General features: G+C 41.9%; 1 protein-coding gene across 1 annotated transcript in view; it reads right to left on the bottom strand.

The window, feature by feature from the left end:
* Positions 1–660: 660 nt before the first annotated feature.
* THSD7B (thrombospondin type 1 domain containing 7B) overlaps positions 661–24,292 on the bottom strand; it is a 363,825-nt gene continuing 340,193 nt past the window's right edge. The window contains exons 20-27 of the mRNA XM_026852525.1: positions 17,774–18,009; positions 12,450–12,609; positions 11,951–12,124; positions 11,766–11,861; positions 10,601–10,683; positions 8,862–9,054; positions 2,682–2,769; positions 661–903 (exon numbers count right to left, since the gene is read on the bottom strand). Coding sequence (XP_026708326.1) covers positions 822–903; positions 2,682–2,769; positions 8,862–9,054; positions 10,601–10,683; positions 11,766–11,861; positions 11,951–12,124; positions 12,450–12,609; positions 17,774–18,009 — 1,112 coding nt within the window. The 3' untranslated portion in view covers positions 661–821. The remainder of the gene's footprint in view (positions 904–2,681; positions 2,770–8,861; positions 9,055–10,600; positions 10,684–11,765; positions 11,862–11,950; positions 12,125–12,449; positions 12,610–17,773; positions 18,010–24,292) is intronic.

The following is a 24,292-nucleotide window of genomic DNA, read 5'->3' as shown; positions in this document are numbered from 1 at the left end:
AAGAATTTATAAATATTTCAGATAAGAAAATTTAAATACAAAAGCAGAGTTTGTATTAATTAAACTGAATAACAATTTAAACTGGCCATAATGTATCTACATGGTTTAATTTAATTTAAAATACTTTTTAAACAATCAAATCCTCTAGCCATTCATCAAAACACCTATCTACTCAACTCTTTAAAAAATATTATTGGTTAAGAAACCACCTATGCTTTTTCGTAACAATCCTTATTCTGTCCTGTAGGTGGAAATGAAGTAAAATCATATTCCAGACTAGAAAACAGGATAAGAAGGAAGAAACTGTAAAAAACCTGGTAACTTCAGACACTTCAACTCATTCTTCCTTGCATTTCTCAAAATACATGATCCATTTTAAAGTCTTTGAACGAAATGTAAACACTAGAAAACTCATTGTTGAAATATGTGAAGAATAAAGAACGCTGCACTAATATAGTGCATAATGATGCTGTGTCAAACTTGTCATTTACAATAAATGTCACATTTTCCTCAGGATTGTCATGCCTTTTTTTTTTTTTTACTAATTCCTTTTGATGTCTGCAGATTCTCTTATTTTTTTAATTCCCATTGCTCAACAGGAAGAGATGTATTTTCTGGCCTCTTCAGAAAAGTTTCACAAGATCCAAGTCTTTGACTCCATTTTTTTTTAATAAAGTGGCAAAATTTTAAGCTTGCAATACTTCTGTTCTGCCTGGTATATTACACATCAGAAGATTCCTCAAAAAACTGAGAAGTCGGAGAGTTCCAAAAAAGAAAGCAGTTAAGGCAGTCGATGTCTACATTTGGATTTCTTTTTTATGTTACATATCAATGTCTCCATCATAGGCTAAGGTTAGAGGCTTCTGCTGAGGAGGAGTGCTTTGATGCTGCTTTGTTTTTTTGCTGCAAGAAAAATATTTCAGGAGATAAAATTATAAACTGTAATAAGCTCAGAAACGCCATCAAAAACCAACCTTCAACAAAAAAAATCAACTCCCCACAATGGCTATTTAATTTTGCAACCAGGTGACACAGCAGTACAGTCACTACTTCCAAGAAAAACCACATGAAACTGCTTGAGTGCTATCATGTGTGTGGTACGGACATACAGCCTGCCGAAAATGGGCAGCCAACTGTGCTCTTCATCTGGAGAGGAAATAAAACATATTTGTCTCCCGTGTCTTCTCACAGCTGACAAAACAAGGAACACCTCGCAGAAAAATTGAAACATGAACTGTCTAGGAGTGGGATATTCTCATTTTTTCTTTGGCACCGTACTGAAGCAACAATAATTATTATTGAGAAATACACTTCCTGACCAGCCTTTGAGTGATGGAGAACTATGTAATGTTATTTAAAAAATCCTCTGTATGCTCCACTGTGAAGCCATAGAGAAATGGTAGCTACATGGCTTAGAAAACAAGGAAGTTTCTAAGCAGCATCCAAAGGCTGTTATTTAAGCTTTTAACTGAAGACGAAGACTGAGAGAAAGCCTAAAAGAGTGAGAGTGAATAAATTGATTTTGGATGAGAGGGCAACAATGCCATCAGGTCATGGCTGCGACTCTTGGTTGCAATGTTTGTAAAGACCAGGCCAGCTCCATGGTCCTCGGGGACAGCTGTGGGCATTGCAGGACACGCAGACACTGGCCACTGCCCCCTTCGTATCCTCCAAGATGCATCAATGGCAGCACCTTTCCAAATATTCCAACCAGAGAGTGCAACACCAGCTCTGTCAAGCCAGGCCTACCACCCCTGCCTGGGGTGACTGCTGCTCTGGAGAAGGGCAGACACCTCCCTCACCAGTAAAGCCCAGCGCCAGTGATGCACTGGTGTGGACACGGGATTTGCCACGCCTGGTGCCCTATCCCTAACAATGGCTGGTAACAGCAGCATTAGACACAGAACACCTTTCCACCTGACGTATTCAGTGCAAAAACCTATTTAGGGATTTCCTGAGCTGGAGCATACATCCAGAAAACCACAATTAACACCAAGAGACCCAATCTCCTGTGAACCGTTATGCCATCTTTGAATCCATTTATCTTCCTGGCATGCACAGTCCCTGGCAGCAGTAAGCTCACAAGGTAATAATGCGCTGTGTGAAAAATAAAAACTTTTGTTTATTTTAAATGATCGTTTCATCAGATGCCTCCTACTTCTTATATGGTGGGAAATAAGAATTCCCTAGTGCCCTTTTCTACTCCATTCATGATTTCGTAGATCGCTATTGTATTCCCACGTCAAACATAATTTTCCAGCTGAATGCTCCTATTCTATTTAGTCCTTCCTTGAGCGGAAGCCAGCTCCTCAATCCAATCAGCCTCCTTGCCTTTTTTCAGTTTTACTTTATTTTTTTTTTAAAGAATACAATAAAAAGCCCTTTCTAATCCCAGCAGAAGTCTGAATAAATATAAGGGCCTACTGATAACCAAAGAGAATTCTTTCTCTGCATGGTCACTAGACTTCTTCACAATTACGTCCGTTAATGTTTATAATTTGGAGACTTAGAAATTACTCTGAGGCAGAGGCCAAATGAAGGCAGTTAAGTAATCCAAGCTCCATCCTTTCCTAAAGCCTTAAGGATTAGAACTCTGCATCACAGCACTGTGATATATTTTGGATTGTTGAAATAAAAGCAAACTAGCTTTTATTTAATGACAAGATACATGCCATACTCACCACATCAGGTAGGATGTAAAAATCAGGAAAACTATGATGAGGAACCCGCCAGCTGATACTCCATATACCCACATCTTCAGTTTACCATCTGTTGGAAAATGAGGAAAAAGGGCAGAGGGAAAAAAGGGAAGAATAAAAAACTTTATTCTAAAATACACAAATTTGTAAGATATTAAGTAAAGAGAAAGCACACAAGCAGAATTAGTAGCATCATTAATGGGAATACAGCAAGGACTGGCTGGCAATAACCCATAAACCCCACTTGTTTGATAGAAAAAAAAGATTCCTGTAAAAATCCATCATTTTAAAGACAAAATCTTATCTTTGGTAAGGAGTGTAGATTTTCCTCAATGAAAACTGAAAATGAACTCTTCGTCTCCGTCTTCCAAAGCAGCATTATTTCATAACCTCCCCTCTGGCTGAGCTCCTGCAGTTTGTTAGGGACCTGTGATGCAGCACAAGAAATATAGCCCGGCCAGGCTCCTGCCCACGGAAAGGAGCAGGGGCATGAGTGTGGCAGGGACAGGCAGCAACCCTGCCTGCAAAAGGAGCTCCCAGGTGAAGGACCTCCTGCAGCAGGTGCTGAACTGCAGGAGGTGGTGGGAAAGCTCCGTAGCATCAGGGAGGCTGAGAAGGAGTTAGATGGCTGGTTCCAAGTGCAGTCGGCAGTGGACCCACGGCCACACAGCCAAAAACTCCCCCACTGGCACACATGGAAGGGAAGGGGGCCGGTAATGTGGAAGACTGGAAGCTTGCAATGGCAAGGACCTGCAGGAGGGGAGAGAAGCCTGAGGTGCCCTTGCAGAACCGATTCACTGCTCTGCAGACTTGAAGAGGAAAGACCTGTCACATCACGAGAGACACTAGAGCTGCGTAAGGCAGCCTGGGCTGCTGCCCGAGTAACAACCAGCACAACTAAGAACAGGTGACGTAGGCAGCCTCTTCAGGGATCTGCTTGGCAGAGCACCATGGGATAAAGCCCTGGAGGGAAGAGGGGCTCAGGAAAGCTGGTTGATATTCAAGAATCACCTCTTCCAGCCTCAGGAGCAATGCATGCCAGCAAAAAGGAACTCAGGCAAAAATGCCAGGCCTGCATGGATGAACATGATGCTTCTGCACAAGCTCAAGCACAAAAAGGAAGCCTACAGAGGGTGAAAGCAAGGACAGACAGCCTGGGAGGAATACAAACTGGCCGAGCAGCCAGGGAACAGGTTGGGAAAGTCAAAGACCTGACAGAATTAAATCTAAATGTCAAGGGCAACAAGAAAAACTTCTGTAGGTATATCAGTGATAAAAGGAAGACTAGGGAAAATGTGGGCCCTCTCCAGAAGGAACTGGGAGACCTGGATACCCGGGATATGGAGAAGGCTGAGGTACTCAATTACTTTTTTGCCAAGTGCTCCAGCCACACCACCCAAGGCACAAAGGCAAAGGCAGGGACCGGGAGAATGAAGAACCACCCACTGTAGGGGAAGATCAGGGTCAAGGACATCTGAAGGTGCACAAATCCAGGGGATCTGAGGCATTGCATCCACGAGTCCTGAGGGAACTGGCAGATAATGTGCCTCAGCCACCATCCATCATGTTTGAGAAGTTGTGGCAGACAAGTGAAATTCCTGCTGACTGGAAAAGGGGAAACATAACCTCCATTTTAAAAAGGAAAAAACGGAAGACCCAAGGAATCTGCAGACCCTGACTGGTCACCTCTGTGCCTGGCAAGATGGAGTGGGTCCTCCCGGAAACTATGCTGGAGCACATGGAAATAAGGAGCTGATTGGTGACAGCCAGCATGGCTTCACTTAGGGAAAATCCTGCCTAACACATTTGGTGGCCTTCTACAACCAGGTTACAACATTGGTTCGATAAGAGAAGAGCAACTGATGTCATCTATCTAGAGTGTGCAAAGCATCTGACACTATCCCACACAACATCCTTGTCTCTAAATTGGAGAGACATGAATTTGAGGGATGGACCAATTGGGAGATAAGAAAATGGCTGGATGGTCACACTTGAAGAGTTGTGGTCAACGGCTCAGTGTCCACATCAAGAGCAATGACAAATGGTGTTCCTCAGGGGTTGGTGTTGGGACTGGCATTGTTTAACATCTTTGCTGGTGACATGGACAAGCTGTGTGGTGCTGTCGACACGCTGGAGGGAAAGGATGAGCATCCAGAGGGACCTGGACAGGCTGGAGAGGTGGGACCGTGCAAACCTCATGGAGTTCAACAAGGCCAAGGGCAAGGTCCTGCCCATGGGTCGGGGCAATCCCCAGCACAAATCCAGGCTGGGCCATGAGGGGATTGAGAGCAGCCCCAAGGAGAAGGACTTGAGGTTGTTGGTTGACAAGAAGCTCGGCATGACCCGGCAATGTGCACTTGTAGCCCAGAAAGCCAACCATACCCTCGGCTACAGCAAGAGCAGTGTGGGCAGCAGGTTGAGGGAGAGGATTCTCCTCCTCTACTCTGCTGTCATAAGACCCTCCCTGCCGTGCTGTGTCCAGCTATGGGACCCCCCAACAGAAGAACATGGACCTGCTTAGGCGTGTCCAGAGGAGGCCACAAAGATGCTCAGGGGGCTGGAGCACCCCCTGTGAGGACAGGCTGAGAGAATGGGGGTGTTCAGCCTGGAGAAGAGAAGGCTCCGGGGAGACCTTAGAGTGGCCTCCCAGGACTTCAAGGGAGCTACAGGAAATCTGGGGAGGGACTCTTGATCAGGGGGTGTTGGGATAGGACAAGGGGTGATGGTTTTAAACTGAAAGATGGAGATTTAGATGAGATATTAGGAAGAAATTCTTCATTGTGAGGGTGGTGAGGCCCTGGTACAGTTCCCCAGAGAAGCTGCGGCTGCCCCCTCCCTGGCAGTGTTCAAGGCCAGGTTGGACGGGGCTTTGGGCAACCTGGGCTAGTGGAAGGTGGCCCTGCCCATGGCAGGGGGTTGGGACTGGGTCATCTTTAATGTCCCTTCCAAACCGTTCTATGATTCTATGGTAAGTACATTTGCTCAGGAGCCCCAGTGGCTGCTCTGGCAAAGGCAGTTCAATGTTTAGCTGACCCAGATACAAATGCAGGTAACACCTGACATATTTAGCCTAAAGAGGACTAAGAAGGGATGGGATTGTTCTCTATAAATACATGGGGGTCAACTGGGGTAATCACTAGCAAGAACAAGCGAACAAGCTACTTAGAGCTGAAAAACACTTGGGCAACAAATGGAAATAAATTTGGCTTAGAATAAAAACAAGCATACGCTTTGTAATAGAAAGAGGGAAAAAGTTGTGCAAGAGCTTTCTAGTTGGGCCACGGGAGTAGGGGACATAACTGGCTTTAAGACAAGGTAAGGCTCTTGGTAGGACTGTTTGGGTTGCAATGACAGGGGACCTACTCTGTGACCCTTGCAGGAACCTCTCCACGCACATGTGAGCTTCAGTGTGTTGAAACTTTTCATTCTGATAGTCTCAAAACACGTTATTTGGACAGGTCCTTAATTACAAGCTATGCATTAATAATAATAGTTTTTAAAAGATCAATATTTCTGCTTCTTGCTGCGTTCTGGCTGTACAGCTTTCCTTTTGGGCAGAAGCAACGGTCGTTTTTTCATGCAGTAGTAGTCTGAACTGATTCAAATCAACAGAGCTGTTAATACATAGGGGAGGCAGGAATAGGAACCTGCACCATGCCCACAGACATGGTTTGACAGCGGCCATTTCAAACTCAGTCATGCGAGTGAGGAGTTACTTCACAGACAATCACTGAGCCTGTTTTACATTTTATGTTTGAATGATGAAATTTTTCAAATGGAAACATATTTAATCAGATCCCATTCTTTCTCTTTTTTCTTCCAGGCTTTGTGGAAAGGCCGAGTACGTCTCACATATTATCTCTTCTCCTTGAAACACTCACAGCATATCTCCCATGTGAGAAGAGAGAGAATTGAGTTCTCCCATGTGAGTTTGTCAGGACTGGTTGTTTGTTTGTTTGTTTTCTGAAGTCTGGGTATGAAATTTGTCACACTCTCATCTGGAAATGGCCAAAAAACATTTAGCAGTTCTGCAAAGGGACTGTCATAGCCACAAAAAGGCATCCCACCATGTCTGCTATGAAGGAAGCTATGCTCTCCATCCCCAACATAAAGGCATTGGACCATGTCATCCTACAATTTAAACAATGCTATTTAAATTGCCTCTCAACTTGAAAAAAGTTTCTGTACCTGAACTCTGGCCTCCCAGAGTGTGGTAGAGAAAGGAAAAACACAGCCTGATTCAAAATCAGTTCTGTGCACTCCTGCAGAGCATTTAAAAGAACAAAAACATCAGCCTCATTAAATCGTAATAAAATTTGTGTTCCAAACTGTAAATGGGAAGGAAAACCACAAATCAACTGCAGAAAGGCACGTATAGTTTTACTGACAGATATAAGTCCTTAGACATACACAAATGTCAAGGACTATGGTACTGAAGGGCAGTAAATGCCAGCCATACAGGGAGCATTCACCATCGACCTGTTATCAAGAGCACAACTGGTAGATAACAGCAGTTTCCTGGCTCAGCTAGCAGTAATTATTACAAACCCCCAGACTAGTAAGCCTGAGAGCCTGTTTAAGGGGAGTAATTACATATTTTGTGAAGAAGTTACACAAAGAGGAGTGATTTGAAGAGCACCAGACTTGAGCTGGGGTCTAAAGGGCACATACAGACCTGTAGGATGCCATGGGGTTGGTGATACACTTGGCACACATGGAGCACATTTATTCCTTTCCCATATATTGTTTCTCTAACATTTCTGCTCTAAAATTAAATAACACTATGTTCTGTAACCTTCTTAAGTCCCTATGTCTGTCTTGTAGTCCCCGGGGGAGAGCTGGTTCACAGATGTTGCGCTGTGGTCAAACCCACCAGAAGATTTCAGGGCTGCAGCCTTGAATGCTGATTTAAAAAGAGAGGACTGCAGCATCCACCTACACCTCTCTCCCTTTTTCTAACTCCGTAAAGGTACCATCCAAAGAGATGACACCTAAGTAAGACAGCCTACAGAGGCCCACGGATGCTGACAAAAAGGCAATTAACCCCAAACCTGTGACTGAAACTGCTGGTGATCTGCGTGGGCTTCTGGATGATGGGTTTGATCGAAAACCAGCTGACTTTAAAAGGCTTTGGACCGAGCTGCTCTATGAGCTCGGAGACTGTCAACGCAAAGGTTAACTACTGTATGCAAATCAAATATGTAAATGTAACATTCAAAGTGTGATCACACATATCAGACAGAATTATGGCTCCCTGAATCCCGTAACAGAACCTTTCATTACATGTTTTCTAAAGTCTCATGTTCATTACAAACTCAGAGGAAACAAATGCAATGTCAGGAAGAGGGGGAAGACTGCACTGCCAGTATTTTAGAATATGGGGAGAATCAATGTGTTTCAGTAAAACCTGATGCAGCTGACACCTCTGTCTTCTATTTTAACGCCCCATTTGCATTTTAAAAATTTATTTTGAATAAATTAATCTAACAAAATAGCAGTCAAAATGGTAATCAGCTATTACACCTACAGAACCAGTCCTGTGAATCAGTCTGGACACATCCACTATGAGGTTCTAACTGGGAAGCATTTTATGGTGTGGAAGTCAAAGATCTGCTTGGGATGCACTGCTTGGGCACAGCAGCTTGGCTGCTTTTTGTGGGGCATTTTTTAATGTCTTTACTTCAACACTTAAAACTCTAAACTCTATGCTTTCTACCCTGTTGTTTGGTTTGTTTTTTTTTTTTTTTTCGTATACTTTTGAAATATGGCAAGAAACAACCAATGTTTTCTTTAATGAAATCTTAAGTACTTTCTGCTCTGAATCTTCTGAAGCGCTTGTGATCAATATCTTTCTTGGTCTAAACATATTACTCCTAGAAACATCATCAGATAATAGTTCTAAGCATGCCCCCAAATCACATATGAGTATACTTTTGCAAAATATTATTGCTTCATTCTGTCTTTGCTATCTCTCAACATAAGAGATTGTGATTACTCTGTAGAGGCACAAAGGAATGAAAGATGGCATGAGAGTTAGAAACTGGGAGGCTGCTCTGCAGCTCCCAGACACAATCTCTGATGTTATGATCTACAAAGCTTGTACCTTTCTTCTACAGAAACGTTGTAAAGACAATTTATTCCATTCATATTTAAGTTTTTCACCTGGATTAAAAGGTTGAATAGACCATCCTTTGAAAATGTCATGCATTTTTGAGTTGACAGGTTTATTTTTTCCAGCAATGGTCTTAACATCAGCTTTCTTATCTTCTAAACCTGGTACCTTCATGCAGTAATCCAGGAAACCATTTGATCTCATTATTTCTGTATATCCTCGCTCACAACCGCAGACTCCTCTCTAGGCGATAAAAGGGAATTCAGTATTAAACCAGATAGCATCCTCTCCCATAGCAGTGAAAATCGTAGGCAATTTATGAAGAAACTTCAAGGTATATCCTGCACATGCACCACCAAACCAAACATGCTAGGAACTGGTGCCCATAAACCTATTTAAGTTCAAAAAGCCAAAATACATTTGGGGTTGAAAAAGAATCAGTAATTACAGAGAAGCCCAACATAACAAACATTTTCATCCTAACAGGCTTAATAACAGGCATCCAAACTCCTCTTGTCAGAAACAATTTTCCCAGTGACCCTGCTAGGCACTAGAAGAGATGAACAAGAAACAATCCCACTTCAGACCTAAACCCTCCTCATGTCTTTCCCCTCCAGTACTTCACAGGACTATCTGAAATGAAGCTTGCTTTCTCACGGTCAAATATCCACTGCCCTGGATCAGTCTAAGTAGCTTCTTGAAGAGGTTTCTTAGAAGTCTGTGCTTTGTTAAATAGATGCTCCATTTTCTGTACTTCTACTTTAAAACAGCTTTTTTAGATTGTCTTTCCTAATTATCTTATAATTACAATGCCTGTCTGAGGGTCTGATACTCCCAGTTACAATCCAAACAGGCAACTGATTTATAATCTGTGGTAAGAATTTAATTCTTGACATCACCTTTGTTGCCACAACATCCCCCACTTGTTGACAGACATAATTTTGAGCTTTTTAGGGCAAAAGGTGAAGTCTTAAGAGCTTTTATAGCTAGTAAATTCATGCTCACGCATGATTTCTATGTTCATATAGGCTCTGAACGCTCTCATGACCACCCTCTCAGCCACATTCAATGGCCCATGAGCTAGTTTCCAATGGTAATTCCTCCCACTAGATACTCATCTGAAGCTGAGGGCCGTGGAAACTATTTTCAAGATATAAATACATAAACCCCAACTGCCCCTGGCTACTTTAAGGGTTCTGGGTTTCAAACTCCATAGCAGTATTGACACAGACAAGGCATTTTGGGAAGCTCTTACTCTGGAGTTTGATATTTTAGGAAAGCACATCTGTAACCTCTGGGCTCATGTTTGCTCAGAGGCAAAGAAGTGGCAGTGGCTTAAATATTCAGTAGGTGTTACTCAACATTTCAGAAAAAAAAGGTCACTTCCAGGTTGTGCTTTAGAAGGCAGTATGGGGATGGTGGGATGACACGCTACACCTTCCCTACACTCACAAGGGCTTTCTGTGTCCATGGAGGAGCAGGATGGAGTGTACTCTTCTATGTTCTCTTTTACAAAAGTTTTAAACAGTCCGTTTTCTACAGGACAGTACAATAACATTCAATGAAAGTTAAACCAAGATGATCTTGTAACACCACGTAAATTCTCCATCGTTCGTTTGTGCAGGTTTATGGTTTCCTCTCAGACTGAAATTCCCACAACTTCCTCGAGGTGGTACCATGGACACACTAAACTATTTTCTAGATCCTGGAATGCCTTTAAGATACAGAAGTTAATTGAATAGATTTTGTGGTGTTCATTTCTCAACCCTATTCTGCAGCGAGCAGTTACCTGCGTGCAGTAGGAGAAGGGCTTTCTGCACGGTGGGCTGCAGTGCCGAACGTCTGCAGGTTTCGTCCGAAGAGCACACCCTCCTGTAAAAGAAAATACTGAGTGAGTTCAAGGGCATGTTTTAAAATGTTTTTGACTTGGATCACCATAGTGTAAGAAGTACTTGCTTATTTCATATAGTTAAATACTATTCTATTGAGCACATTAGCATAATATCTGTAGGCATTGCAGTAATTAATTTGCCTTAACAAGGCAGGGAATTATTATCATACCCATCTTGTTAATAGGGAACAGAGATATACAGATTTAAGCAATTTGCCACAGGCCACATAGGAAGTTGGGGACAGAATTGGGAATTAGATGCAGATCTTCTGTGTTCTCATTAATATCTTATCTACATAAGAAGACATAATCCACATAACGCCTTTGCCCATCCTCACTTAGGGAAGGCTGTGCTTCTGTAGGAATGAAAACATGTTAATGAGTTCTTAACTACTTGGCAACCTTTGCACATAAAACTTTTGTTGTTATCTTAACTAGTCATTATAAATAGCACCAGATAAGAACACCTGCATTTTCATTTCTACTCTCTTCTCATTCACCCTGTGCTTACTGAGAGAGATCCTACGGATGTGCAAGCCCTCCTGCCTTTGCCAGTCTCTCGTGGAGCTTCAAAGTGCTGACCGTGAATTTCCCTTTTCATCCTGCGCAGGCAGAATTTGTAGGTCATGGCAGCAGCAGGAATCTCACAGTTTGAGTGATCTGAGATTCCTGTGTGTTGAATAGAAGATGTACAGAAACTGGGCTCTCTACCACATGTGTGATGTTCTCTTCTGTTCTCTACAGTTACAGGAAAGTTGCACTAATGGCTGTGCAAGGCAGCCCAGGGAGCTCTTTCAATATATGTACACTCATTTCTTCCCATGACCAACCCAACAGTATGGGCAACTCACCCAAATATTCTCATGTAATGACATGTGTGATGTTGACCTGACAGCAAGGCTGGTGAGCTCCCATCTGTCTTGTCTACACATAAATCTGAACTGAAATTTTGAAAGGAGTTCAGAAGGATGTCCAACTTCCCTTTGAGCAACTGATGCAGAAGAAGAAAGACCTGGAGGGAGACTTTTCATTCACAATGATGCACGGCCATTTGTGGATATACCTGTGACATTTATTCCATCTGAGCGTTGGCACCACACTGTGCGTACATTGTCTCGCCAAAGGCTGGTTTTCCACAGGTAGTCATAACACTTCCCTCCTGCAATATCAATATAAATTAGTCTTCAACTTGCACCAAAACCAGACTAAACTCTTGAACGGGAGGAAGCAGTGCTGTGGCCACATTACCTGAGCAAGGCCGTGTCTCCATCGCTTGTCCGGAGCAGCTCTCTTGGTTCTCAGGAGACTGGACAATAAATGCCCTGGATCGAGACTGGCGCCCCATTGTCTCAAAGCTCCTGCCATTGATGCAGGTGAGCTCGCAGGAGCTCCACTCTGACCACTCTGTCAGGTGGCAATCACCTGCACGTTGAAAGAATAAATTGCAGGTTTTCAAAAGGAATCAGCCTTAAAGGATAAACAACAGTTTTAATAGTGAAATACCCCCCATTTATCTCCCAGTGGTATGCAATATTCAGATTTTCTGCTTCACGGGGAATCTTATTTACTCAAAACCCAAAACCAGTCTTTTTCAGGTGATCTAGAAACAGCAGACTCAGCATTTACCTGATCTGCTGAAGTACAAATTCTTACTATGACAGCTGACAGTAGTCAGAGCTATGGAAGCATCTCTATCTTGGACAGCTATCACAGGCAGAAATGCACTGTGACTTTCCAAAGACTTTACCTGGGCAAGGCACAGAGCATGGTAACTGCAGCACACTCTCTTTCGATGGCAGCTCACCACATAATGCATTTTCTACTGGTTTAGATGTAGCAGAATCAGATGCATCATGCACTACACACGTGAGGTTGCGGACTTGCAATCCATCTCCACACTGTCCACCCTACAACATGACAGAAGGGAAGAGACAGACACATCACTGACGACAGATGACAGAAGAAATACAGCTGATCCCACCTAAGAAGAAGACTTCAAAGATACAAATTTGGTCTTTTGACTGCAATAGTATCCCCACTTATGAGAAGACAGATGGAGATGTTCTCCATACACATCTCTACAGAAGCAGGGGCTGAGCCACACAGAAAAGTGTGTTGTAACCAAAGCTAGAGATGAGGTGGGTACCATAAGAGATAAATACCATCTTTGGAGTCAGCCCTTCATGCCTTTTACTAGAGCTAGTGAATTTACTGATCCTTAATTAGTGCCCAATTACATGAACACAGAAATTTTTGGCTTCCCTGAAGAGCTGAAAAGCAGAGCCTGCCCATAAGAAACAGATCTTTTCACTCACTTCCTTTGGCAATTCAGCCCAATAGTAGCACTTACATGGTTTAAACACTGCAACGGCAAAAATCCTCCAGCACGCTTAATTAGACTGCAAGAATTATTGCTCACTAGGCTGTTTGCGTAATTTATTAAAGGGGTTCTGGAGTACACAGAGATCACCAACTCAGGTCATATACTCTACCAAAACATCACCCAACATCAGCCATCACCTGTTGGCACTGAACCCCACTGGAACAAGCAATAGGAGGCTCCATCTGAGCCACTCCACACTCATCATCCCAGTTCTGAAATACTTAGTCACACACCAAACTACTTGCTGAAGAAGGCTTCCTTTACCAGAAAATCAATATTATTTGGCTAAGGCGATAATCAAGGGCTGAGGATACTGTAAGAGCTGAAGCACCAAGGGTATTTCTAGAGGCTGAAGTTGTTTCATTCTCATGTGAAGAAAAGTGCTTGCAATGATGTTTGAGGTGCACACCTTAAACCTACATGATGCTTTACAGATGCGCGCCTGAAGCCCTGCGAAAATGGCACTTTACAAAATTCAGTAAATAAAACTCAAGAAGGATGAAATATTGCTTTTATATAAGCAAGGGAAGTGCTCCTTTGGATCACTTGGCAGTGGATTCTTTTAAAATAATGGACTTCATCTGCAGAACAGAATGGCTCCTACCGAGCGCATTCATTCAGCAGCGGGTTTGCTAGCAGGGATCTCAAGAATGGCTCTCCTGCACACACCTGGTAGCTTTTTCATTTTCTCCATCCCTTCTGTTGCAGACCCACAATGAAATAGAAATAAGAGCATAACTAGCCGGATTTAGAGCAGATGCTAATCAAAAGCATCTTAGAGAATACTAGTGTAGATTTACTATATGCAGCCAGATTTCAAGTTTTTAACAACATGTTTCACTTTAGTCAGTATGTAACTCACTGTTCTAAATTACTGTTTCACTGCTGAAACCTCTATTGCGGTCTGAGATTAATGGTGTGTGAATAACTCACGCAGCTGTCAATTGGGTTAGAGCTCTTAGAAATGGCTGGGAAACAGAAGACAATGTGGAGAAAATTCTCCAGGGAAATGGGCACTAATCAAACTGCAGTGTAATTCCAGCTCAAGGTAGCTCAAGGAATGACTAAATGACTGGAGAGGACAAAAAAATTTTTAAAAAGATACTTACTCTCCTATAAACAACATTTAAGTATTTACATACATAGCAATACATATATAGTTATAGGAATATCGAGATAGTCATATAACTAGGTGAAAACAATACATTTTTTTGGTCCAGCAGTCTCCATTGTAAAAGTCCACATGCAGGACTCTTTGTTCTTCTAACATGCAATACTGGAAATACATTCATATTTTCCCAAGTTTAGAATAAAAAATAAATAGGAACAGTGAACTCTCAAACAATACCAAAGATAAAAGTTTGGTTTTTAACAGTGGCTTTCATTTACTTACTTTCTTTCAAGACCAGCAATGAGTTTTTACAATCAACTGAATAAATTTAGAAGATAAAAAGTCATCCTGTCACTTACAGTAAGAGGTGGGTTTTGGTATATTTGGTAAGGTCATAAGCAATGCAGGAGCACTGCATTAATTATCTTCCTGGAAAATATTCATGTCCCCAAAATTATTCATGTAAAGATCTAATTAATGGGTGTGGAATTGGTGGAAGTTTGCTGCACACTGAGTATGCAGGGACTAGGTGCTAATCAGAGGAGAACTGTCAAAGAAAGGCTCACATATTCAAAACTCAGGGGATCAGATTTGTATTGTAAATGCTCTTCCTTGGAAGATGTGATCATCTGAGGTTTGCCTAGAACCAGGATTTGCCTCTTGAGTCAAAAGCTCCTCACAGACGATATGTGGGAATTTGACTTTCAGATGGGATTCCCCTCATTTGGCTGCAAAAATTTCTCCGCTGACCCTGTGGAGGATGCAGAACTCACCCTAAATACAGCCCGAAGGAGGTACAGGGCCCTCCACCCCGCATGGAGCCTCAGCCCCTGACCCCCCTCACTCCAACTGACCACCCATAAAATAAAGAGAAGGTTTACACCAGGGCTGTGTTTTGACAGACACTTGAACTGACCAACACGCTAACATAAGGAGCATCTGCACAAACCTCCTCTGACACCACCCTCTTGCCACATATACCACACTAATAAGATGAGAGGTAACAGTCCTAATGAGATGCTTTGCCCAGACATGTCTTTAAGAAAAGTTTTCCCTTTTCAGCTTTTACTAGTGTTACGTATATTCACAATTATTTAGGCGAAGAGTTGACTGGGCCATGCTTTCACAGGTTGATAAGCATTTAATCAGGTAAAAGTTTTCTCTAATGAGGAAGTGTTGCATGATCACATTAAGGGAGTGCTTTTAAAACATGTTAGAAAGGAAGGGTTCTTAGACTTCTTATGAATGTTAGGCAGCTAGTGCTTGATAATGTCCAGCTACTTCACTTACATTCCTTTAATGGAAAAATTATGAACAGTGTCAGCCCCTGCTAATTTTTTTTTTTTTTAAAAGCTAATCAGGGTAAACCACTTCAACTCCAGGAAGAAAATGATTAATGTAATGTAACCCTTTAAGATTAGGTGGACTGAGCGTTTCCCAAGTTCTGCATCCCTCTGACTGCAGCAGAAATGCCCCACGCCCGCTGGAGGTGTGCCTGTGACATGTGTAATTACCTGGAGAGCAATGCACTGATTTCCATACTGTGAAAATCAGCAATACAGAACACTTAGCAGGGTCTATTCCTAGACATGCAGACACCTCTAATTATTCACATGAAGTCAGTTTAGCATAAAATAGGCCTTCTACAATTAAGAAATGCAGTCTCAGTTATCTCATAATACAAGGAAAAAATATTTTGGCCTTATAATTAATTGTCCCGTTTACATTATTACAGGAAGACACTTTCATAATATGCATTATTGCTTACCGTAGGATGCATTTACTTTGTTTCACAAAGCATCCTTGAAAACAGGACTTCTAAAAGCTTTCTTTAGAAAGTAAGCTTAAGCTTCTTTTCCAGTAAAGCACGGGAATAAATCACCCTGTATTTATGAACTACATTTAATTCCTAAGCACCTCATTAAAGAGAACTGAACATGAATAAAATGGCTCCTCTCCAAAACAAAGCAAAGGGTAGAGAAACTACATGGCAGTAATTTAAGGAGAGAAGCAGGCTCTATCTCACTGAAAGTGCAGGATGATATCTGGGTTAGGGAAGGCTGTGATTACTTGCTCTGAGCTGAAATTTAGCTGGGTTCTGGATGCACACATTTTTAATCTGCACAATGCGTTATTTATCTGGAGTATGCCAGGGCATTAATTCAGCTTCCCCACTAATTCTTTTATCAGCTGAGGTAGGTCCTATGGTTGAGGGTCTCTTCCTTAATATTTCACAGAATTTGCTCACATTACCTAGACAAAATATCAGTTGATGCTGTCATTTTGTTGTATTTATGTCATACATAAATACTGAGTGCAGCACATACAAAGACCACATTCACATCCCTAGTTGCAATGAGTTGTTAATTACATAAAATATAAAGCTATTTCTAAAGATACAAAGACATTTTATAAAGATATAAAGAAGTAAAAAGACAGTCCAAAGACTGTCACGCTCCAGCTTTCTTTTGTGAAAACCTGGGAAAATTCTGGGTATCTATTCTGCCACCTACAGTATTCGCTCCACGTCCACCTACCTCATCTAGAAACCACGTAGGTATTCAAGGCATTTGCAGCATGGTAGAGGGCAGAGCAGAAAACACATGGGATGTGTCTTTATGTGCATTATTGGCTTCGATCTCCTACATGGTATAATGTGGAGAAGCAGCCGCAGATCCGTGCACAGGTCCTGTCCCCTGGGACCAGGGCGCGCTCTCTTCCACCTCAACCACAATTCACCCACCACCACCTCAACAAAGACGGCTTTAAGCAGCCCGAGGGGACTTCACTCTGTCTGAGAAGCCTCACTGTGAAAGATTCACCTCTGCTTGAGCTGGGTTACCAACTAATATGTTTTAATATTGGAAATGTGATCTAACAGATAAGGAGAGAAGAAAAAGCACAGAGGGAGGAAAAAAGTCAATTCGAGCCTGATGCGAGTCACTGGCAGTGAAAAAATGATGGCTCCAGTGCCAAGCAAGGTGCTGAGTATAGGTACAGCACATTGCCACTGAATCCAGCCATTTTTAGATCATTAAAAAGATAGCGAGTCTAAGGAGAAAGTAGAAATCAGCACTTCATACAATAACTCACACTATTGTACGGAGGAGCCCTTGTACGGAAAGACCTGCCATATAGTACTTTTTTTTTTTTTTTTTTTTTAAAAAAAAAAAAAAAGGAAAGAAAAAAGATAAAAATGTCTAACGTCTCCTGAAATCTAGCAGATCTATTTTCTTGTTAGAGTTATTTCATATAATTAAATTATAGGTCACCATGACTATGCCCACTCAAACACATTTACTCAGTAAATCTCCTTTAATACCTCTATAAGCTTGCGGTACTCGAACCTATATATAAATTGCTGCTGGTGGCTGGAAGATGCGGTGCAGAGGTCTACCACTCCTGAACTTCCCCTTCTTTCCTATGGACCTTACCAGCACCTTCGAAGGCCACAGAGACACCTCTGACCCGCAAACGGTGGCCTCAATCAATTCTGCCATGTAATGATGAATTTTATCGTTGACCCTGGCCATGGGGAGCCCGAGGAGCCCTTGGGGAGGGCTGAAGAAAGCCATACCTGGAGTCTGCAGGGAGACCACGGGCCCAGCAGCCAGCTGTAGCAGGGCTTCACCGGGCAGCTCCTGTGCTGGGTGAGCTGCTCCGGGCAGGGTCTGCCCTCGCCCGCTGCCCGCAGGACCACCGAGCGCCCACGCACCATCTGGCCTAGGCGAGGGGAGAAGACAGGACACGGTGAAGGAGACCCGGAGGAAGAAAGAAAGGGAGATTTTTGTGATTCATCAGGATCCCTAGTTCATTTTCCACCCCTAAAATGTGTTAAAAAGCAATTGATTGGGAAGACTACTTGGATAATACGGATGCAATTGCTAAGCCTAAGTGATGCAATCACTGATATTTTCAAACACAGCTTTTAAATACAGTTTTGTATGCTTTCCAAATACGTTATTTGTTTATGCAACACATTTAAATACTTGACTAAATCCTGATTATTAAATATGACAAGAAAATAATTCCTATGGCAGCATCATTTCTAACATTACACATTCAATATGTTTCCAGTGATTTTTAACAAATGAAATTTTATTTTTATGAGCAATTATGTGCATCTAATTTGAAAACTGCAAACACTGTAGTGGCTATTACCGTCCATAACCACTTCTGCCATTTCCATTAAAATCCTATTTATTATTGGTAAAAACTTCTTCAGCCACTGAATGGGAAAAGCAATTATATTACTACTTTTGAAATAACAAAACTGAATATATTCATTAAAGTTACAGCAATTCCATTTCCATCTCCTTTACTGTCCATTTACGTCCAGGAATGTTTTCACTCAAAATGTTTCAATTAGAATCCCAGCTCCAATTAAAAAGAAAAGCGGGGGAAAATAAAGCCCTCATGCAAAGGGATGCAGAAGATTGTGCCAGGGATAAAATTTCTATCTTGACTTTCAACAGGCGTGGATTTGAGAGGCAGTTAAAAAAATAAAAGGTCTGAGTAATACGGGCACACACGTGCAACAAGACAGATGCAAGTGGTAATTGCTAACTCACTGAAAACGTAAGACACAAGGTGTTGTGGTGGAGCTCTCCCATTTGGATCGCAGCCGTTTAGCTGCAATCATGAGTAGAGGGGAGTCCAGGGGGGAGCAAACAACCCCGCGAAGTGGGGAGGCTGCGATAAACAGCCAGATCCTTCTCCCAGTTATTTATGCATGCGCTTTTTAATTAAAGGTACTGCAGCTGGGTTTGAGGTACATCTCTAATAACTGTCATCGTGACTCTACAGAGCAGGATTTCCAAACATTGTAGTAAATAAAAATTAAAAGCAGGCACACCTGAAAAAGCTCCTGATGGATACCATAGCAAGCTCTCTTACCTTTACAATGCTATTCCCTTGCTCTGACCCATTGAATTTCATTTTTCAACCCATTTAAACCAATTTTAAGACTTCTTCCTTTTCCAATTCTAATCCCCTGGACCTGGGGAGTTTGTAACAGAAGTGATGATAAAAGCTCTTATCCACATGACTGTGCATTCAGCCATCACAGAATCAGATACATTAGGAGGTGGAAAAAAATCCTACCAGCTGAGAGGAAAGGAAAGGTAAGAAACTCCTGCAGTTCATCAGGGTCACAGCAAGGGAAGAGAAACCCCCCAGCCCGCTGCTGACAAACCCCACAGCAGCCCTCCCCTGCCCAACAGGCCAAAATTAGCTTTCTTCCTCACCAGCAATGGAACAAATTTGATGGGTTCTTCTTAATTCTGAATGCTGAGGGCTGGTAAGCAATGGAAAAGGGAAACCATGGGGAGCCCATGGCTGTGGGGTTCTGGGGATGACCTGGGGCAGGTGGCTCACCCAGGCCGGGGAGCTCTGCAGCCCCACCAGTCATGAGGTCCCAAAACAGCAGCGACAGAAAAGGTCTCCTAAGTTTAAAAGATTGATTTCATCAGGAGGGACCTGAAAGCCTGAAGCATTCATCAAGATACTTTAATTAAAGAAATAATTTCTTTTTGTACACTGTGTTTAACATCTTCCTAGAAAAATGTAAATGGGAAGATCATTGAATAGAAAACACAGTTTTTCTTTTAAGAGGAATTAAAGGAATTAATAACCATTCTATATTCATTTATATTTTATTTTCCTACAGTTGGTTATCCAAACCATTCAAACTCACTATATTCACAGTGGTCAGCTGGTGCTTGACTCATTTAGTCTATCACTTTCTTTTTATATTGTGAATAAATCATCAAAGAAAGAAATTTGACTGAAATCTTTCTTTGCACAACCACTGCAGTGTGTTACTTAAAACTCTGATATTTTTTCTTTTCTCACTCCACAAACATTAGCTAGGTGCTCAGTTACCATTCAAGTAGCAGAAAAATGCCCCATTTTTACTCTTTAAATATCTTACTTTTTCCTGCCTATGGAGAACAGAATGTCACTGCATCTGAAATTAATTTGCTTCTAGTACAAATTCTGGAAGAGTCAAAGCAATCTTACTTATTTCTTTAATGTCCCAGTGAATTTTGCTTTAATTTCCCAATAAATTGGCCACATCTCTGATTACTCTGCTCTGCAGTGTTAAATGACACAAAAATTAAGACAGCGAGTGTGCTGAAAATTGAAAATTACTATTTCTTTGTATCCTCAAATTTGTCATTAGTTTTGAAATGGGAAGAAAAGAGGCTAGTCTTGTTAATGCTGGTCACTTAAAATTCTGTTTTGCATCAGCAGCTAAAATTTCATCTCTGAAGCATAGGATGATATTTTCAAATCAGAAGAGTAAGATCATTTTATCCCCCCAAACCAACTTGCCATTCCTTGCATTTTATCCCCACAAAGTGACACATCACAGCTGAAACCCAGATGATTAAAATTCCTGCTAGAGTTCATCCCAGTCAAAATTATTGACACATCATTATCTGTTTGATGAGCGTGAGCAGAGCGTATAAAACACAGCCCTATCAGGCAGCCGCAAGACTAGAGAGGGGATCAAGTTACTTAAATACAGCCCTGGAGATCAGGTTATGTCAAGTCAGAAGCAGATGGGACTGGTGATAAATGGGGCTTTTCGTCTACTTCCCACTGCCAGTCCCTCCAGCAGGCACTGGGCCATCTATAGCTTGGGAGAGGTTTTTGGTGGCCCCACTTCCAGCAATGTCTCCCAGCACTGTCAGACTGGAGCTTGTCAAGTTTGAGTTGCAAGCAACAAAAAGTCACAGAAGTTTCTTCTTCAGAAGGCAAAACAAAAAATGTTTTCCCAAACTGATGATGAATCAGTGAAAAATGTAACTACCAAATTTTTCCAGGCGTACATATCCCTGTCTCCCTCATTTCTATCCCACGGGCCAGTCTGGTGCTGGGGTGCACGCCTCCATGACTTGCTACGGTCTCTTCTGGGCTCTGAGCACCCAGCAAGGCATGGCAGCATGTTCTACCCTGGGTAACTCAGGTAAATCCCACCATTTATCTGACGAAGTCAGTTTTGTAAGTGGTAAAGCATGGGTTTAGGTGGGTTTACACTATTTAGCATGCCTGTTAGACAACTTGGGAGAAATCATACGGGATTGGAAAATATTTACATAGAAAAATTCAGCATCCTCACGTATTCATTTGCCTTAACAAAGTAAATAAAATTTGCTGGGGATTATCCTGACCAAACACCTTTCCAGTAACTTTGATTCAGACCGTGCAAGCATCATCCATTAAGGCAGTACTATACATCTTTTCATAGCAGTACAGCAACTGATATGAGGAACCCTAATATATAACCCCATGTCAGCCTAAAGCCCGAGCCAGCATCCTGAACAGATGCTGCCCAGAACTACAGCTGCAACAGGCAAATATCAGTTACACATCTCCGTAGGCTCAGCGCAGGCAGGAAGGAGAGATCTACTTTACTCATCATCATTTATAAAAATCAATATATTCGCCTTTGGCTGCTGTGTACCAGAACCATATTAGCTGTCAGTGCCACATACATAGCAGCACCACTTCATGTTTAAATGCATTGCTCGATAAAATAAAACCTGAACAAGAGAAAGGTACCATCCATTGAAATATATCACAGCAAACCGTTAGTGGAAGAGATGGACAGAATAAAAATGTTAGCGACACTGCTTGAGTTAAGAAACACATGAAAGCGTAAATCCAGCAACACTAAATTTTGATCTGAATTATATTTAAATTATGTTTCTCTTTGAAGCTGTTTACGGTACTTCAGCAGGCCCTTCACACGCTCTCCAAGAAAAGCCAGAAAAGCAGAATATTATTGTGAGTGGAGCCAGTAACAATGCATGCAACCGGTCTGCAGTGAATTATTTCTCAGAAGTGTGTGTCTAAGTCCTACATTTTAGCTTTATCAAATAGTGGGTAAAGGGAAGCCAAACCAGTGTATACTACAGCCAATTCCAACAGCTTGTTGATTGTCATTCTTGGGTGTTCTCTGTCTAATTTGAGGCTTCTCACAAATGCCTGTAAGAAACTCATGATGATTTCAAAGGTACTGCAGTCTATGAACCTTCGGGTAGGAAACCCTCACTGTATTCATCTGTGAAGCACCACCTGCAGATGAGTACATAATTAATATCTCCTCTGTTAATACCATCATCAAGTAGTACGTATAAGCAGCTGGAACTCAGTGAAGAAGCTGAAATGACGGTGTTTCTACTGTTGGAACCACAGAAAGGCCACAGGACTGGTGCCAAGGTCCCTCCATCACAGACGTGTGATATCAGTGTAGCTCCATGCTTGATGGTTGTTGCAGCAAAACTCAGATCAGAATTAGGGCTGCAGTAAAAGAAACCACGCACTCGGAATAACTTGGATGCAAAGTACTTTTGTTTCATTGATGCACCTGCTTTGGGATGAGATTCAGAAGACCCTTGGGTCCCTGCAAAGCTTTTCAAATGATAGAGAAGGACTAAGCAAAACCTAGATTCTTTATGATACATTTTTTAAGATGGCTTTCCCAGCTGCTTAGCTGTTGTAGGTTCACAAAACAGTATCTCCAGCTTTTAAACCGTACATGTCTATGGCCTGAACTGTACCAGCCAGCTTTCTAGCTCGCAGTATAACAGAGTTATGACCTTTGAGGATCAGAAGACAATCCATAGACTGAGCTGAGCTTGGGCTTGAGTGTGTGGTTTAAGTAGCCTTAATGAGGTTTGGCATCTACAGCCAGGGCACCCTCTGGAAGGTCTGCTTCAGCAGGGCATGGATGTTTCCAGTTTTCTTCTGCAGAATCCCAGCTCTGATTTAGGACATGAAGTAACCGTTTGCTCCTTGCATGCATGGGCAACCATCAGCTCTTTATCCAGTCTTTAGAATTTGAATAAGCATTTCAGGATCAGGAGCAGCATACAAGACGTGGCTTTACTTGAATACATCCCTGTGCAAACTATGCAATGTAAAAGCTCAGGATGAAAAAAAACTTCAGGCATTTTATAGGCTGAGCCGCTCCTTTAGCATGCTAAAAGCCATAAAGAAGTTACAACCTGCTTTTGCACACATAGCTCTGTTTATTTTAGTAAGTGATTGAACACTCAAAAAAATAATTTAAGTCCATTCAGCAACATAAGCATTAACGCTCTAAAATGGATTTTGAAGAAAAAATAAAATCTGGAATTAATAGTATTCCTAGTGTGTTGTTGCTAAAACACTGTCCATGAATAATTCATTTCTGTTAAGAAAGCACTACTTTACAAAAGGGCTAAAAGCTCAGCAAAGAAAGAACACCACTAATCCAAATATTAAGCTTTTTCTGTAACATGCTTTGATCTCTGAAATCCATCTGAAGGAATCACTTTATGAAAGTTAAGAGCTTTTTTCTTTTTGACCTTAAGTGAATTTGATTCAAATATACATTATGGCTCTTGAATCTTAAAGACTGTTAGCTGTACATCTAATGCATATCAGAAGCCTAGGAAATAATGTCACAAGCTTATTTTGAATAAAGCCTTCAGTGAATTTCCTTATGTCAATACTCAAGGGGAAAATCATATAAAGTTAAAAATCCTTTCACTTTTTGTACACTGGTGAGCATTACTGGCTATAGAAAACCTCACTGACGTTACTGGAGTCATATAAGTATTAGGGGACCTGTGGATACAAGATGGAGACAGATGCATACACTAAATGATGAAAAATGGTCTTACTCTTTTTTCTTCAATGGGATATAATCACGTTACTAAAAGTAACTTCACCACAGGATTTTATTTAGTTAATTATCCATTTCTTAAGAATCTTGTTAACTCTCTCCAGCTCTTTGCTAGCTCCATGTACTCCCCCTTGTCTCAGAGGTTCATGCTTCCTATGACTGAATTCTGAGAGTTTGAATTCATTAATAAAATAATCCTCCAGGCATCTGTCTACTTGTTTCCTAAGTTGCATTTTTCACTTCAGAGTTCTGTCACAGCCTGCTTTGTTCAAAAACCCCAAACCATTAGGACCTCGAGAGTGTCCAAAAACACCTCCAAAGGGCTTGGGGCGATCCCTGTGCTCTGTACCCCTGCTTGGGGATGGGGGTCCCCTCTGTGCTGTATTACTGAGGCGTGGGGGGTGGGGGCATGGGGAG

Source organism: Athene cunicularia, assembly GCF_003259725.1.
Source record: "Athene cunicularia isolate RWA chromosome 7 unlocalized genomic scaffold, athCun1 chr7_part1, whole genome shotgun sequence".
In the NCBI taxonomy this organism is placed as follows: Eukaryota; Metazoa; Chordata; class Aves; order Strigiformes; family Strigidae; genus Athene; species Athene cunicularia.
This window is presented reverse-complemented; position numbering and strand designations above follow the sequence as displayed.